General features: G+C 37.5%; 1 protein-coding gene across 1 annotated transcript in view; it reads left to right on the plus strand.

Annotated features, from left to right (window-relative positions):
- grid2 (glutamate receptor, ionotropic, delta 2) overlaps positions 1–16,028 on the plus strand; it is a 394,704-nt gene that overhangs the window by 249,825 nt on the left and 128,851 nt on the right. Inside the window, exon 5 of the mRNA XM_026343567.1 lies at positions 6,542–6,595. Within this exon, the coding sequence (XP_026199352.1) occupies positions 6,542–6,595 (54 nt within the window). The remainder of the gene's footprint in view (positions 1–6,541; positions 6,596–16,028) is intronic.

Consider the following 16,028-nt stretch of genomic DNA (forward strand, 5'->3'; position numbering starts at 1 on the left):
GATTGTGGCTCTCACAGGTAAATAATTAGACGGTATGGGTTTCTGCTGATGGCAGAAATGTAGGCCTATAATGTGTCATTACTATCATGCATGTGATTAAAAACTCCACAGGACACCTTTCATATGCTTAATTTTTCATCAATGTTTTAATGGATTTATTAGTTATAAGTAATTCATAGCCTCAATCTAGTTTTGGTATATTAAAGTGTCTATCTGCATACAACAAGTTTTGAGATATTAGGCTTAAATAAGTTTTCACATCTTGTCAAATGAATACATATTTTATATTCATTGTCAATAATGTAATATTAAATATATAATGTTATAAACATCTTAATTTGAAGATCATTTTTGCTTGCATTTGAAAGGTTTTATCTGCTTAATCTGAGCAATGATCAAGGACTTTCTTGACAAAATAGGGAAACTTAGTCCCACTTTGATTTGTTACACAAAATCAATGCATTAATTAGTGAATGAAGTTATGATGGAAGATATTTGGCAACAAGCGACTAATCAGTAAAGTGCTTTCATTTAGACATGAAAACCTCAAATCAAAGACTTTCGCACACAGGTTTAAACTTTTAAACTGACAATACACTTGGCAAAGTTTTACTAAAGATGCAATTCAGAAAAACAAAACAACAACAACAAAACATTTTTTTTGTATTGAAGAAGCTAGAGATATCACCCTTGATATGAGATGTCTGACTGTAAGCTTTGAATGTCATCAGTTTATGTCTGCTGAAAACAACACTACAAGTGGCAAGAAAAAGTATGTGGAATTTCATGCTTTTCTGCATTAATTTGTCATAAAATGTGATCTGATCTTCATCTAATTCAAGACTATTAAAAAATATAATGACCCTAAATTAATAACACAAATTCAGATTTTTCATGTCTAATCATAAAAACCTCACAAATCGAACCTTAGATTTACATAGATCATTATACTTTAAATTAATTCATTAATACCTAATTGATTAATACCTAGCCTTTTATTTCAATTACAAATCAGAAAACACAGTGACATTTTACAAACACTATCTAGCATTATAATTCACTGCCTCAGCTAGTCATTGCTGTCCTAATTGTGTATGCATTTCAGTGTATTTTTTAATTATATTAATGTATCATTTAATACATTTTTGTTTGAGATGATGTGCATGGTTTAGGATATGGTCTGTTTTTTCTTTTCCCATACTGTACACCATTCCAGTGGAAGAAACGAACAAACAGCTTGAGATTAGTAGTCTAGTGTGTTAGTGTGTCGATGCCACTCGAATGCCGTCTAACATGTATATGTGTATATTTGTTTGTCTGTTTGCACAAGTATGACAATCCTCCGAGCAACATAGTGTCATAATGCACCGTCCTCTGCTTGACAGCTTCCCTTTTTAACACACAAATATGAACACACATGCTTCACCGCGTACACACACACACACACACACACAATCAAACATGCATAAGACACACTGTGGGACTACCGTGAGTGAAACGAGTGACATTAAGCCTAAATGGCAGCAGTGACATGCAGCAGTTGTGATGTATCAGAGAGAAAATGCCTCAGTTAACATGCACTAAATGCTTAATTCACAAACAGGGAGAACAGAAAAGGGAGGCAAGTGAATGAATGGGATGAGAATGAGAGGGTAAACTCCCCTTCATATTTGATGGTAATGTTTTAATGGTAATAATCAGCCATGCAAATTAGACATGGAGAAAATAGTGCTTAAGTGGAAACATGTAAAACTAAGTTATGAACCTATAGAGAACCTTGAAGGAGTTAGAGAAGGACTCATAATGGCATCATCATGCAAGCAGCTGGTTAACAGGGGCATGTTTAGAGATTTGAGATTTCTGCTGCTTGGCAGTTCCAGGTCCCCATTGTTCTGTATTTTGCTTTATAAGGCACCAAATGTTTTCAATGGTGACAGCTCTGGACTTCAGGTATACCAGTTTAGCATCCTGATTCCTTTATAAAGAAGCCATGCTGTTGTAATACATGTGGAATATGGTTTGGCATCATCTTGATGCAGATACAGACTGGCAAAAAAAAAAACAAAAACAGCAATCCAGGAACTTGCTCTCACATTGCTGCCCTGACTGACATGCCAACTGACATTAGCTTGTGTTATGCTAATATTTACAATGACAAACCTCATGTTTTCATCTTTATATTTGTATAAGTGCTAACTTAATGTAAGCTTAAATTTATGTAATGATCATTTGCCACATAAGTTCATACAGCCTCAGAAACACAATACAATACTGCAGTTTCAGCACTATTTCAATACAGATCAACATTAGAATAAGTGGGTATAGGTTAAAAAAAACAATAAAGGAAGAGGTCACAATATTGGTTACAATTACAGAACAAGTTACTTCACATCCTTTTTTTTTATGAGCACCTCCTCTTTGTCTTGTCCTTCCGCTCCTAACCGCACATACTGCCTTACCATCTTTCTGATGTTCTAGTTTCTCTGTATATTTTTCTTTGGTCTTATAGCTTTCATGTGGAATAAAGGGTCTGAGATGATAACAGTAATCATACTCCCCCACCTCAAGACCCAGACAGAGACACCTTATCTCTCCACACACATGCAGACACAGAAACACATATTAATTATAGTAATCAAAAAGCAAGCTCGGACACGGTCGGACCAGTTTTTACGCGTGTCATCGGCTGCAAAAAGGATATAGTACTGCAAATAAAAAAGTACTTTTCTCTGGCTAAATAATGTAACAGTGACTGGACTGCAATGGCAGAAATGAATCTGGGGAAGTACGTGTGCTTAGTTTGTCTTTGGGTAACTTTAAAATGTGTGCCTCTACTTCTTTTTTGTGAAGTTAGGATATGCTTAGCTTAGAGGGTGGGCTGTAGGCTATTTGCTTGATTTCATCACAAATAGTGCATGAAATTAAATTACAGAACTAGGTACCATCACCAAGTCGCATCATTGCTACAGTATGCTGATGACACACTGCTTTTCCTGTCATTTCCACCGGTTGACTCCACTGTCTCACTACGCATGCCTCGCCGACCTCGATGCCTGGATGAGAGAGAAGCATCTTTAACTCAACTTCTCCAAGACAGATGTTCTTGTCTTCCCAGCCAGACCTTCAATAAAACATCAGCATCAACATGGGGGGGAGCACTTTACTTTGAAGTTTTTTAACTTTAACGTAAGATATTTGCTTGCTTTGTCTCACCTGTCACTTTGGATAAAAGTGTCTGGCAAATAACTAAATGTAAATGTAATTTTCAAATTAGATCACTTCAATAGCAATGCCCACTCTACCTTCCCCCCTTCGCATTAATATTACTTAATCATGTGCATAAAAAAAACACAAAAAGTCATAAACATGAATGCTGGATACTATACTAAACTAGATATGCTCTACTTTATATGTATCATACAGTTTTTTTTATTCTTTGTTTGTTAAATTGTTAAATTTCTTTGCTTTTGTCAAGTCTGGCCTTGGTATGAGCAGCAAACCTTGGCTCTGTATGTCAGGAAACAGCAGTCATTTGCCAGAATGATTTTCTCTTAGCTGGACTCCTTCAGGAGTGACAGATGGACAGAGGTTATTACAGGATCAAAATGCTGTTTGGCTGTAGCACGACCATTCAGTAAAACACATATGAGACCGGGATGCATAATGGTACAATGTTACAGACCAGCCTCAGGTCTCTCTGTCTGCTTTCAGACTAAAAAAAAAAGGCTTACTTATGTTGACACTGAGTGATTGATTTTGTCCCAGAACACAGCACTGGTGTGTAATCTTCTGACTTGAGAGAATAAGGGCTGTGGAGAAAGGAAGATTTTGTGGAGCTGGTCAGAGAGGTCAGAAGAATTTCTGTGGCAGCATTAAAGGAACGGTGCACAGGTGACTCCTGCCTACCTGACATGTTGCCATTGAGTTGTTAACAAGACTGTGGTTTGTGTGTGTAGACGAATACACGCATGCACACAAACAGGACAGTTTTGGATGTTAGCAGCAGTATTTGTTGTTACTGGGGTTGTTTTGTGCGTCTGTGTGTGTGTGTGTGAGAGAGAGAGGGTGTATTGAACACTTCCAAACCCAGAGGAGTCATTTCTAGTGTTAGGAGCCTGCCCTTTCACTAATTAGCTTGGAACATCTGTCCAGACGGCTGCCAGAGGGAAGTCACAATGGGAGAAATGGAAACGGTCGCACCCACTGACAAAACAACAACAGCATATACATAATTACATTATTTTACATGTGCAATTGCATTCACAAGTAAAGGTGCATACGCTTCTTGTTGCATTTTCATGTCACAAAAGAGTTTCGTACACAATCCCATATGAGTGTTATCTAAGCTCTTAATGAGCACCAAAGGAAGTGAACAGGCAGAAGGACAGTGACGACAGAAAGACAAACAGAACCCCGAACCTCATTCTTCTCTTCTTGCTTTTCTTTCTCCCTCCTTCAACGCTCATTGTTTCTGTTTTTTTTTTTTTTTTTTTTTTTTTGCAAACTGTAATACAAAGAGACAGATGCAGTATCAATGGGCCAAACCAATGAATGAACTTTTTGTAGTGATTGTCACTGTTATTTTTTCAGCAATACTTCCAAACAAAGCAAAATAAACAGAACTACAGTGGAACAGAGACGCTGACTGGAAGGAAAAGTAAGGCAGAGACCGCATCTATCCCTGCCATTCTCTGCTCTGCCTTACTCCTTCTCTGTGTTGCAACCATGTTTCCTGTAGACAGCCCACTTTATGGCAGCTGTCTGTGTTATAATGATGAAGTTTTATGGAGACTCTGGGAGATTAAACCACTATTAGCTACGCTCCATCACCCTCTCCAGCTGTTGCCTTTTGTTTACGGTGAAAAAGTGTTTTATGACACACGGCGCCACAGTCACCTAGACAATTATTGCTAATGATATATGAGTGGCACAGTATTTTTACGCTGGGCGTGGAGGAGGGCAGAGGGAGATGGAAGAACAGGAGCAGGAGCTTTAAGATAGCGAGAAGCGAGCAATTAAAGAAGAGCAGAGATGATGGGATGAGAGGCGAGGCAGCTAGCAGCAACGATAAGAGAATAAAATTAAACGGGTGGGTGGGAAGAAATATGTGAGGCAGAGGCTGGAACAAGTGTTTCTAACAGAAAACACAACCCCTTCTAGCTCAAGGTGACGAGACTGTACCCTCTTGTTCAAAGGTAAATGATATAGATGGAGTGATATATCTTATAAAGGTCTTTGATATGATAATAGAGAAGACAAGACAATATGGTTTCAGTTGGAGAACGAGGAACCAGAGAACCAGAGACCCACACCAAACTGACACTTGGATTCGTAATGGCACTGTGTCATTGTGTGTCTTTAGGAATATGTCCTTAACCCATCTTGAAGTAATGTCCTACTTACTTGATGTTATATGGCGTGTGTCCAGTTTTACACTCTTCTGGTAAAGAACGATAGAACTTACTGTCAGCAATTTATGTATTTATGTAAATAGGAGACCTAAGCAGAGGAGGGAGGTAACACAAGTTAAGAGATGTTCCATTTAAATCAATGGATGAGAAATTGTGTTACTGACAAGTTCACAAATAAAAAAAAAAAGAAAGAAGGGGCCACTTGAACAGATAGTGACCTACAGTAAAAGAAAGCTGCTGCTATTAAAAGAGAAACAGATGACGTTATAACATGAATGTGCAAAGTCAGTGTGTGGGTGCATCTGCAGTTTCCCATCATTTTATCTTTTGTGTAGTTGCCCCCTCGGTCATCTAGGCAGCAACGCTTCAAAGTGTCCTTGCTGCAGTGTTTAACAGTTATGTAGTTACTGGTTAAGAACTGACGCACATAAATATTTAAGTTGCACCATTAACAATTGATGGGAAAGGTTTTCTTCTCCCTGTGCTGAGACATGCATTCTTTCATAGCAGTGTAGTTGCGGTCTGCTTGTGAGTGCGTACATGGCTGTCTATGTTTTCTAGACAAATCTTATATCAAAACCATCACAGAGAGGACTTCAAAGGCCTGTTTTTTAAGACTTGGTTTTACGATTAAGGATAGAATTAGGTTTTGAAAGGTATTTGTGTGTGAGTGTGTGTTTGAGCGAGAGAGGGAGATATATATATAAAGAGAGCTTGATATGCGAAGGCAGGGACAGAGGAGTTTGTCTAATCTGTGTAAATTAGTGTGAAAAGCTCTAAGGTTGAAATGTATGGGTGTGTTTATGTGAGAGATTGTGATTATTCTGTCACACACAGCCTTGCCACGTTTGAGAGCGCTTGCGAAGATCTTACAGATACCTTGAGCACCTTTTGATTGAAGTTTTCTCAAATCACTTATGCCGAGCTTCACACTGGGTTTCAGCCCTGCACATTTCCATAATGTTCTCCTCGGTAACATTCACACTTCAGATACCATGAATTACGTTGTCCAAGGTAGAGAATATCTTTAACAATATGGTTTTATTTTTTCTTTAAATCTTTAAACTTTCTCCTAACTCATTTAAATGATCTCAGTTCTAAATGTGATGACGTCTTTTGTTGTGTTGCAGGTGGTGGAGACCAACTTAGTGGCCTTCGATTGTCACTGGATCCTCATTAATGAGGTGAGTCTAATGCAGATGACTAATAGAACCTGGACTGGGTGTACCTTGAGTTCACCATATTGTTTCATTTATCAGGGGATATTTATGGTTTTAGATCCACAATCCCTCTAATCCCATCATTGTCTTGTGTGTTTGAAGGAGAGAGGGGAGCTTAAAAGTTGTTGACTGCCTTTGTGTTATATCTGTTTATCCAGTAACACACAGAATTTGACCAAGGACAGTTTTGTTTATCATAGTGAGCTTCCACTGTGCCACACCACAGGCACAAAGTCCAGTAAAGACTTTATATGCTCACCAGTTCTTTAAAGTAAAGCCGCTGTAGATAATAACACACCACAACGGTAACCTTGGAAGAAATTCTTTGGATGAACATGTGCTTCCTGGTTCAAAAATCAATATCACTTCTGAAATACAGTATTAGGGGCTTTTTGGATTAACAAGAGCAGATAAGCACTGGTGCTCCACAAAGTCACTCTGCTAGTCCAGGTTTTTGTCCTGTGATATTTCACTTGTCCATGTCCATGCTAACAATCACGCATGAGAATTACCATTGATCATGAGAGAAACATAGTCCAACTGCAATATTTGTTGTAATTGAATTATGGATATAAACACATATTTGATCATGTGAAGAGTGATCAATAACAAAACCAGCAGGGTTGGCTACATTTGTGTGTGTGCATGCTTGAACGTGAACATAGATGTTTTGGAGGAAGAGCAAAGAACAACATTTAGTGTAGAAACAGTGGGAAACCTAATTAGGCACCAAATAAGAAAAGACAGTCAGCTGCTTATTGTAGTATATTGTAGTTTCTTTCAAAGCCCGTACTTATAATAATGCTGCTAAATGGTACAAGAGGCTCAGTTATAGTAAGTATTTCTATTTAAAACAAATGTTAGTATGCATTAGCACATCCATTAATGCTGCAGAGAAACCATGTCAGTCTTGCTATATGAAGGTTTAGATATTTTCATATTAGATATGGATGACAGGCTGCACTGCTCGCCTAAGTACCTCAGCCAACCTCTTTCAGTGTTGTTTTTGCATTTTTAAAAATGCTAATACTTCCAGGAAGTGGAAAGAATGAGCCTTGGCCCTGCACTTTAAGGAAGAAGGTAGACGTACTCCAAAGTAAAAACGTGGATACTGACATCATAGAGAGACTGTTATGACATTTAAAATGTCTTTTTTGCTAATTGTGATACTGTAGATGTATTTTTAAAACGTAACAATTAGAACTACAGAGAGTTTTCCACTTACATAAAAGGAACATAACAAAAAAAAAACAGACACAGTCCTGCACGTTCTAGGCAGACAGTCAACATTTTGTTTGGCAGATTGCAATGTCAGGCAGCCTACTGAGCAGTCAGTCATTATGTGACTGTCTGCCTAGTAGGTTAAATTCACGTCTAATAGGCTGCCTTTATATTGCTTTTTTATCCTGTCAGGCATCTGATATTGTCTAACACTCTTCAGGCTTTCTGGCAGCTACCTGCTTCCTGGGAGGCTTACCATGTCATTCTGTAGCCTGTGTGTATGTCTAGCAGCATGTAGCCGGTAGCACTTTGTACCTGCTGCCTTTGAGAAATCAGTGGTGAAATGCAGTCTGGCAAGCCTTGCTCCCTTAGTTGTTAATGTTTAACAATAGCAAAATATCACTGAACAAAGTCTTTTTTTTTTTTTCAAGTGTTGTTATAGATAGCATGGAAATACTGAAAACTGACCACTCCTACAAAGGGAAAAAAATTCTCTCAGGAAAAGTAGAAGTTGATAATGTGTTCTGACATGAACAGTGTTTCAGCTCTGTTAGACTAAAGGGTTGTCATGTTTTTGTCATGATGCTCTCAGACTCTGCATCACGCTCTCTTGTGTCTCATACAAATCTCACACCACAGTTTAAATTGTCATTTAGCAGGCATCAGTTGAACAATTATATACAGTGGCAAGAAAAAGTATGCCAACCCAATGTGATTTGATCTTCACCTCAAGTCAAGAATATTAACAAATATAATATTCCTGAAATAATAAAACAAAAAAAATTCTGATCTTTCATGTTTTATTGAGAACAACCATAAAAACCTAATAGTGCTAGTGGAAAAATCAGACCTGCATATCGTTGAAGAGGAATTATAGCCCATTCTTGCAGGCAGAACTGCTTTAGCTGTTTTTCAGAAGCCATTCTGTTATGGAATTGCTCCAGTGTTTTTGCTCATTTTGCTACAGCATCACCCAACTTCTCCAGAGTTTCTACTGACATTCTTACATTGTCGTGAAATATTTTTTGATACACTCTGAAATTCAGCTTTCCCACAATCACTACAAGCTGACCACGCCCTGATGCAGCAAAGCAGGCCCAAATCATGATGTTTCCTCCACCATATTTAACGATTGGGATGATGTTTTCATGATAATATGCATTGCACTTGTAGTGCTGTATGTTCTTCCCAGTGTGTGTGTGTGTGTGTGTGTGTGTTGTTCTCTTTGGCAAATTCCAGGCGTGCAGCAATGTTCTTTTTAGTAAGTAGCTCTTCATGTTGTGCTGCCATAGACACCCTGCTAGTTCAATGTTTTACCTACTGTAGACTTATGAACACATATGTTAGCCAGTTCCAACGGTGGCTTCAAGTCTTTGGCTGTCACTGTGGGCTGCTTCTTTACCTCATTTATAAGTGTATTTTGTGTAGTTTCTTAGGGTCATTTAGACTGGCTGCCCATGTCTTGGTAGAATAGCCGCAGTCCCAAAGTTTCTCCATTTGTAGGTTGTTATTTCTAAAGTCTTTGAAATCACTTTGTAATGCTTCCCAGCTTTGAGTAAATCAACAATTATTGATCATAGATCCTCTAAAAGCTCCTTTTGGTAAGGCATGGTTCACAAAAGCGTATTCTTCATGTTTGGAGAAAACACCAAGTATGAGTGGCTTTTCCACTGGTACTATGAGGTTTTTATGGTTGTTTTCAATAAAGACATAAAACATTTTTTTAGTATTTTTTATGCAGTAAACCATGAAATTCCAAAAGGTTCACATACTTTTTCTTGCCACTGTATATAACGGATGACCAAATTGGTTTATACACTGAACAAAAAGGCTAAATTCTTCCTCCTGTCGAGTACCTGTATAGCTGCTATTACCATCTCTGCAGTTGCTAAGCAGAACAGTATGGTTATAAAAAGTATGCTTGGAAGTTTTCACCTTTGTGTTTTTTAATAATATTGAATTATGTTTTTTGTTTTTTTTGTTTTTTTTTTAATGAAAGCCCAGCCAGTACTGTAGCTAAATTTATGGTCTGCCCTATCTCAGCTGCTGAACGCTGAAAACCGTTGCAGGTGACTTGGTGGCCTCCCTTACTATTCCCTTTCTTGCAATCACCTGTTGTATCATTTGTTAATGATGTATTTAACTGTACTCCAGTGGATGTTCCCCTTAAACTTGTGCTTTTCGAAAACATTTTCACTGAATTGCTTGGAGTATTCTTTTGTTTTCATGGGCTAGTTTTGGACCAGGATATTGATTCACCAGTAATTGGACCTTCGAGATACAGATATATACACAACCCTAAAACACATTTACAGCACTCGAACCAACTGCCTGCACCAGTGATGATTTAGGTGAGTTACAATAAAGGGGGTGAATATTTCTCACTTATTATCAGTTCTATATTTTTTAATTTTTAATTTGTTTTTTGCAGCTTTGTGCACATCTGAGTTTTTCTTTGTTAGAGCTGCACGCACATACATACAATCAACCATGGATAAGTTGGCAAATTAAAATTAAAATTAAGATCAGCCCATTTTATGGGTAATGATGAGGATAAAGAAGGTTTCCCACAAAATTGGTCTTTTACTGGCACATTTCTATTTTAGGTTACATTCACAAATTTTACATTACAGTTACGAGAACAAATGTTTTAGCATACATGTGTGCATTTATTTACTGTACATGTACATTTTACTGACAAAAAAGTAGCTAAATTAAATCCACGTTTACAGGCTCCCCTGTTGTATACAGTTGCGAGGTAACAGATATATTTGGACCTTGTTTTTTAAGAAGCTAATTAACCTATTAGAAGACTAGACTTGCACATGCATTCTCTTTTAACTACTTGTTTTGTTAGTGGAATCGTTTAGAGAGCGTGTACAATAGTTACTATCACCTTGAGTAGAGAGTTTGGACTTGAACTTGTGGTGGAGTCATTTTTAGGCAGGAACTTGAATGAAGCGTCGCCTACTTTGTCAGTTTACAAAGGAGAAAAGGTCCATAAACTTTCTGAAATCTATTACAAGGGTATGTCCTACTACCTAATATCTTCTATAAATTCAGTCTTTACATTTTTTAGTCAAAGAAACAAATTAATGTAACAGGTTTTGACCAGAGATTATAGTTTTGTTTTGACACAGGTTAGGCTAGCTAGCTAAAATGTGCAACACGGCAACAGGTGGAGCTGAGAAGTAGAAACAGTCAAAGCTTGAAGAGGTAAGCTACAGTTATTAGCTAGCTGGCCTAACCTCAAGAGAAGCTAATTTAGCTTATAAATGTAGTTGCTTTTTATATTGTTAATCCTATATGTTATCATGTGTAAGATAACATTAGGCGAGTATTTTGGTAACTGGGGATTTGTATTTTTGTCCGCTGTATGTAGCTAAATGGAAACAGATTGCAAGAAACCTGATCTCTGACTGGGCTGTGATAAAGTTAACAACCCTCTTATGATGTTAATAGAAAACATTCATCCATTTTCTTAACCGCTTGTCCACTCAAGGGTCACGGGTAAAAGAAAACACAATATATGTATACAAATCAATCAAACGTAAACGTAGCACGTTTAAAAGAACTCCTGTTGACCAAAGTGCTCTACAGGTAGTGGAAAAATAAATAGAATCAGTAATTTAGAATTAAATTAAATTAGAAAAGAAAAAGACCAACTGAATGAGCAGCAAAATAATAAAACGGTACAATAAAAGCCAAGATAAACTAATATATAAAAACAATTTAAACCCAAAATATATGACCTAACCAGTAATGAACGTCAAGAAAAATAAGTATGTCTCTAGTCTCTTGTTAAGAGCTCTTGATATATTATCAAGAGAAAACTTTCACAAAGTATATAAATATAACATCTAGAAAACAATGGTTAGGGTTAGGATTAGCAAAAGTTTATAGTAAGGGTTTCCAGTAAATCACAAGCTGTCATTCTGTGCTCACGATCTGGTTTAACATTAGCTGAGTCTTTAAAAAAATGACATTACAAAACATATTTCTGCAGTCATATTCAAAAGATACTAACCATTCCATTCAGAAATAGGCCTACAACATGTTGCTCCATGACTGTGTTTTTCTGTTTATGTCTAATTTGTTCTGCAGCTTAAAAGAAGACATTTTTGTCACATTCTTTGGAAACTACTGTGTTCCGGACAAAGTAAATGATAGTGACGTTGTTACAGAAAAATCAAGCGCAAGAATCGAGTTAAATTACAAATTTTATGTTATGCTAAGCCAGTTAAATCATTCATGAGGAAACAATGCTTGGGGGGCTTCCTCTCTTGCTCTGCACCTCTCTCACTTGCTCTTAACTGCACTAAAAATAATAAATGCCTTGAAATAAATTTAAAGAAAATGCATGCAAAATCATTAAATGTTATAATGCCCTAATTCAGCTTATCAAGCTTATGATTGAAATGTAGCCAGAGATTGTTCTGATGTGGACACATCTTCCTACCATAGGCTACAGTTTGTGAAGTGCTCTAGCAGAGTGTTTAAAATGGATGAGTGGCTACAATGTTTTGTCATACGTAATGTCTTCTAGCACTGGTCCTTTGGAGAATGAATATTCCTATGTGTGAAAGTGCTTTCCCTCCCTGTGGTTTATTATGGATGAGGGGGTACTGTATGGTTGTCATAACTCTGCTTTATCTACAGCCAGCAGTCAGACAACTCCACAGAGGGGGGTTCACAGTTCATAATTGATCATCCTTCCTCTCCCCATCTCCTTCATTCTGCTCCGGATGTGAGGATGAGGCGGAGAAATAATAAGGGACACACAAGCCTTCTGCTTTTCCCTGTCTTTCTCCTAAGTTTGTAGGTTAACTCCACTTTTGATTGTACTCCGTCTGTACTTTTGCCATCATTTTTTAAAATTATTTGTTTTCTCCCAATCCATATTTAACTTTTTGTCTCTCAAGAAAACAAGTGCATTGCAGTGAGATGAAATTGGCCTTTCTATCAGGTTGAATATTAACACATCATATGCATAACGCACTATAATGTTCCATAAAATTCCATAAAAGCTATCTTACTAAAGTTTGGGGAATTTTTAGGTGTTCTGCATAATTAATGAATCAAACCCCCTGTCATACTCCAAAAATGTATGGTGGCCAATGTCATTCATCGTCCTTGGAAAGATGTGAAATATATAAAGCAACAGTAATTTTAGAGTGTAATCTCAGCAAAGTTAAAGAACTTTCTTATTTACAGCTACAGGATTGCTTGCTGAGGGAGAACGAGTTGACAGTTGTGCACACTCTGTGCACAGCTGGAAGTTGCCCAGTATGACTGCAGCCCTAAGACTACTGTTGTTGCAAAGCGGCTCCCCTGGAGCTGTTGGATATTTTGTGTCTTGTTCAAGGCAAGTGTGACACATCCAGATTTCCCTGAGTAGGAATCTGAATCACTTTTTCTTATCACAAATTTGTCTTCAATTTGCTTATGCAGCTTATGTAGAAGCAAGTGAAAGTGAAGCTTTGAATTGGGATTTTCTGTAGACTTTGCCATTTTAACTTACTGTCCCAGTGAAATCACTGTTGATGGGTTTTATCTCCTTAACTTGTCTTTTATATTTCATGCACTTTTCAATTTAAATTTTAAGTTTAATTTTGTCCCACTCTTTTTCCTCAGTGTCCTATACTTACCTTTGCTTTGTCTCTCATTTCCATCTGATCTTATTTGATCTGGGTTTTTTAGTCTGAAAAGACATGTCAAGTCAGGATGAAGTAGAACCCAAGTGAATTACACAGATGCTGAAATGCATTAGTGAAAAGGAAGATTGTTCCTTTCTTTTAAATTCTGCATTTGAAACCTAAAACAGATACCTAAACCACCTCTGGAAGTAGCTGGGTTTTTTGTCACTCGGGCAATGTTCAGCTCTGTATCCTTTGTGCCCCTTATATCTGTTTTTTCAGTCATTACAAATGTCTTAAAACATCAGGAAAAAGCTCCAAAAAAAGAGGGTGAAATTTAGTTCAGTTCAAATCTGAGAAGTTGTTTAGTGGCTGTTGAGGGAAATTACAAACAGCGAAGAAGGCAGGGAAAATTAAATAAGATAAGATTTTGGTTTTTGGTTTGTTTCGTTTTGCAAAACCTTTAAATGAAATCAACACAGAAGGATTTGGTTTTCTCACAGAGAAGGGGTGAATGGGGAAGTGCAGAGAGGTTGAGCAGAGGAGTAGGAGGAGCAGTCGCTCTCTCTCCTCATCTTCAGATAAGAAGAGAGAAGGAGGGATTTGATGTCTCTAGGGGACATGAAGGGAGTAGGAGGGGATGAGGAGAGCAAGAGCAGAGGACAAAGTATAGGGGTCAACGAAGAAGTGCCAGGGAGAATGAAGGATGAGGTATATGTTTGTGCTTTTGAATTTCGTCTTCAAATAACACACTAAAGACTAGGATTTGGTGCTCCCTGGGAACGGGCGGAAGGAGAGAGTGTTGATGGGTTGAGGTTGATGGGGATGCCTGAAGAGTAAAACTAAAGTTTATGGAGTAAACAACTCATGATTCACTCTAGATATGAGCTACAGGGTGTTTTGGTGGTTACAACTTACCCAAAGCACTCAACTGTCCTCAGGACCTAATGATTTTGAAACGAATGTTTGAGCTTGAAGGGGCATTTGGGTTGCCAAGACCAGTCGCAATTAACAATCAAATAGGACCGAATGATTAAAAGGGATCAAAACTAGGTAGACATAATGTTTAGTGAGTGTTAGGGGAAAGAATTTCCCAAGCTGTTAATAAGACAATCAGCAGTAACCGTTTGATGCCTGTTTTGGAGTTGACATAAAGCTATTTCGAGATGTCATTTGTATTAACAAAATATTGCTAAACTAAACTGCTCACAAGATATTAATTTTAGGTGTATTTTCTATTGATAATAAAGGTATCACAGGTATATGACCCAAGAGTATTTATGGGTGAAATGAAATGTATAAAAAGCAATGATTTAATAACATGAGGTGAATGTCAACTCTCCCTCCTAAGTGAGAGCGTGTGCGATCTACTGCAATGTGTTTCTTCATGTCAGCGTGTGTGTGTGTGTGTGTGTGTGTGTGTGTGTATTCATGTGTCACGTTCATTTAGTTTCTGCTGTTAAAAGGCTAACAGCGTTTAGAGCATGCCACCACTGAGAGTCATACTGGGTGAAGTCTGTTTAGTTTGTCCCTTGAGAGACAGAAACTAGGAAGCAAACAGAACATGACAAAGGAAGGAAAATGGACAAATGCCTGTTGGGAAGACAAATCTCAAAATGATCTTTGTGTGTCTCTGCGCGCCCGTGCGTGTGTGTGTGTGTGTGTTTGGGGTGGGGATGTTGTATGCCTGTGCTGTGGTGGATTGGTGCTTCTATATTTGTTTGAGTTTGATCCTTTGAGTAGGGAACTTTGGATAATTCCTGCCTGCCGATGTTTTTTGCTTGCCCTTGACTGCCCGCTGTGAATCTTAATTCTCTTTTGGCCCACATATCTGCCATTTTAGCAATTTTTAGCATTTTCTCTCTGCCCTGGACTTTTTTTTTTGGCTTTATTATTTGGTCTCCCTTTAGGGCTTTTATGCAGGCAACTGTTTGGGATTTTTGCCACGTTTTAGCCCCAAAATCCAGCAAATAGATTTCTTACTTGCACTACTTAGAAAGTAGATTCTACAGAGCACAGGGCAATCCTACAAGGTTAAGCCTGGTGAATTATTTCAATTTTTTTTACAATGCATAAATACACATTTATCATCTGTAAATCCAGACATCATTTAATATACCTTAAGAAAATTGAATTAAATTTGACACCAGAGGAAATAGCCTATTGAAGCATGCCCTTTTAAATTAACTGTAACAATGCATCTCTGAATGTCAAAACTAAATTATAAATTAAAATTATATCATCCATATCACATCAGCCTAATTAATGCAGATAAGTACAACGATAGCAATGATGCTTATATAGTACCACCTCCGATCACCATTGATCACATCCTGTGAGGTCTTGGTGAATGTTATTCAAATATAGTGGCAAGAAAAAGTATGTGAACCGCTTGAAATTTTGTGGTTTTCTGCATTAATTCATCATATAATGTGATCTGATTTTCATCTAGTATTAAACAGTATTTAACAGTATTAAAAAATATGATTTGTCTAAAATAATAACACAAAAAACATGAGGTTAACTGTTGTTGTTGTTAG

The sequence above is a fragment of the Anabas testudineus genome, chromosome 9 (genome assembly GCF_900324465.2).
Source record: "Anabas testudineus chromosome 9, fAnaTes1.2, whole genome shotgun sequence".
NCBI lineage: Eukaryota > Metazoa > Chordata > Actinopteri > Anabantiformes > Anabantidae > Anabas > Anabas testudineus.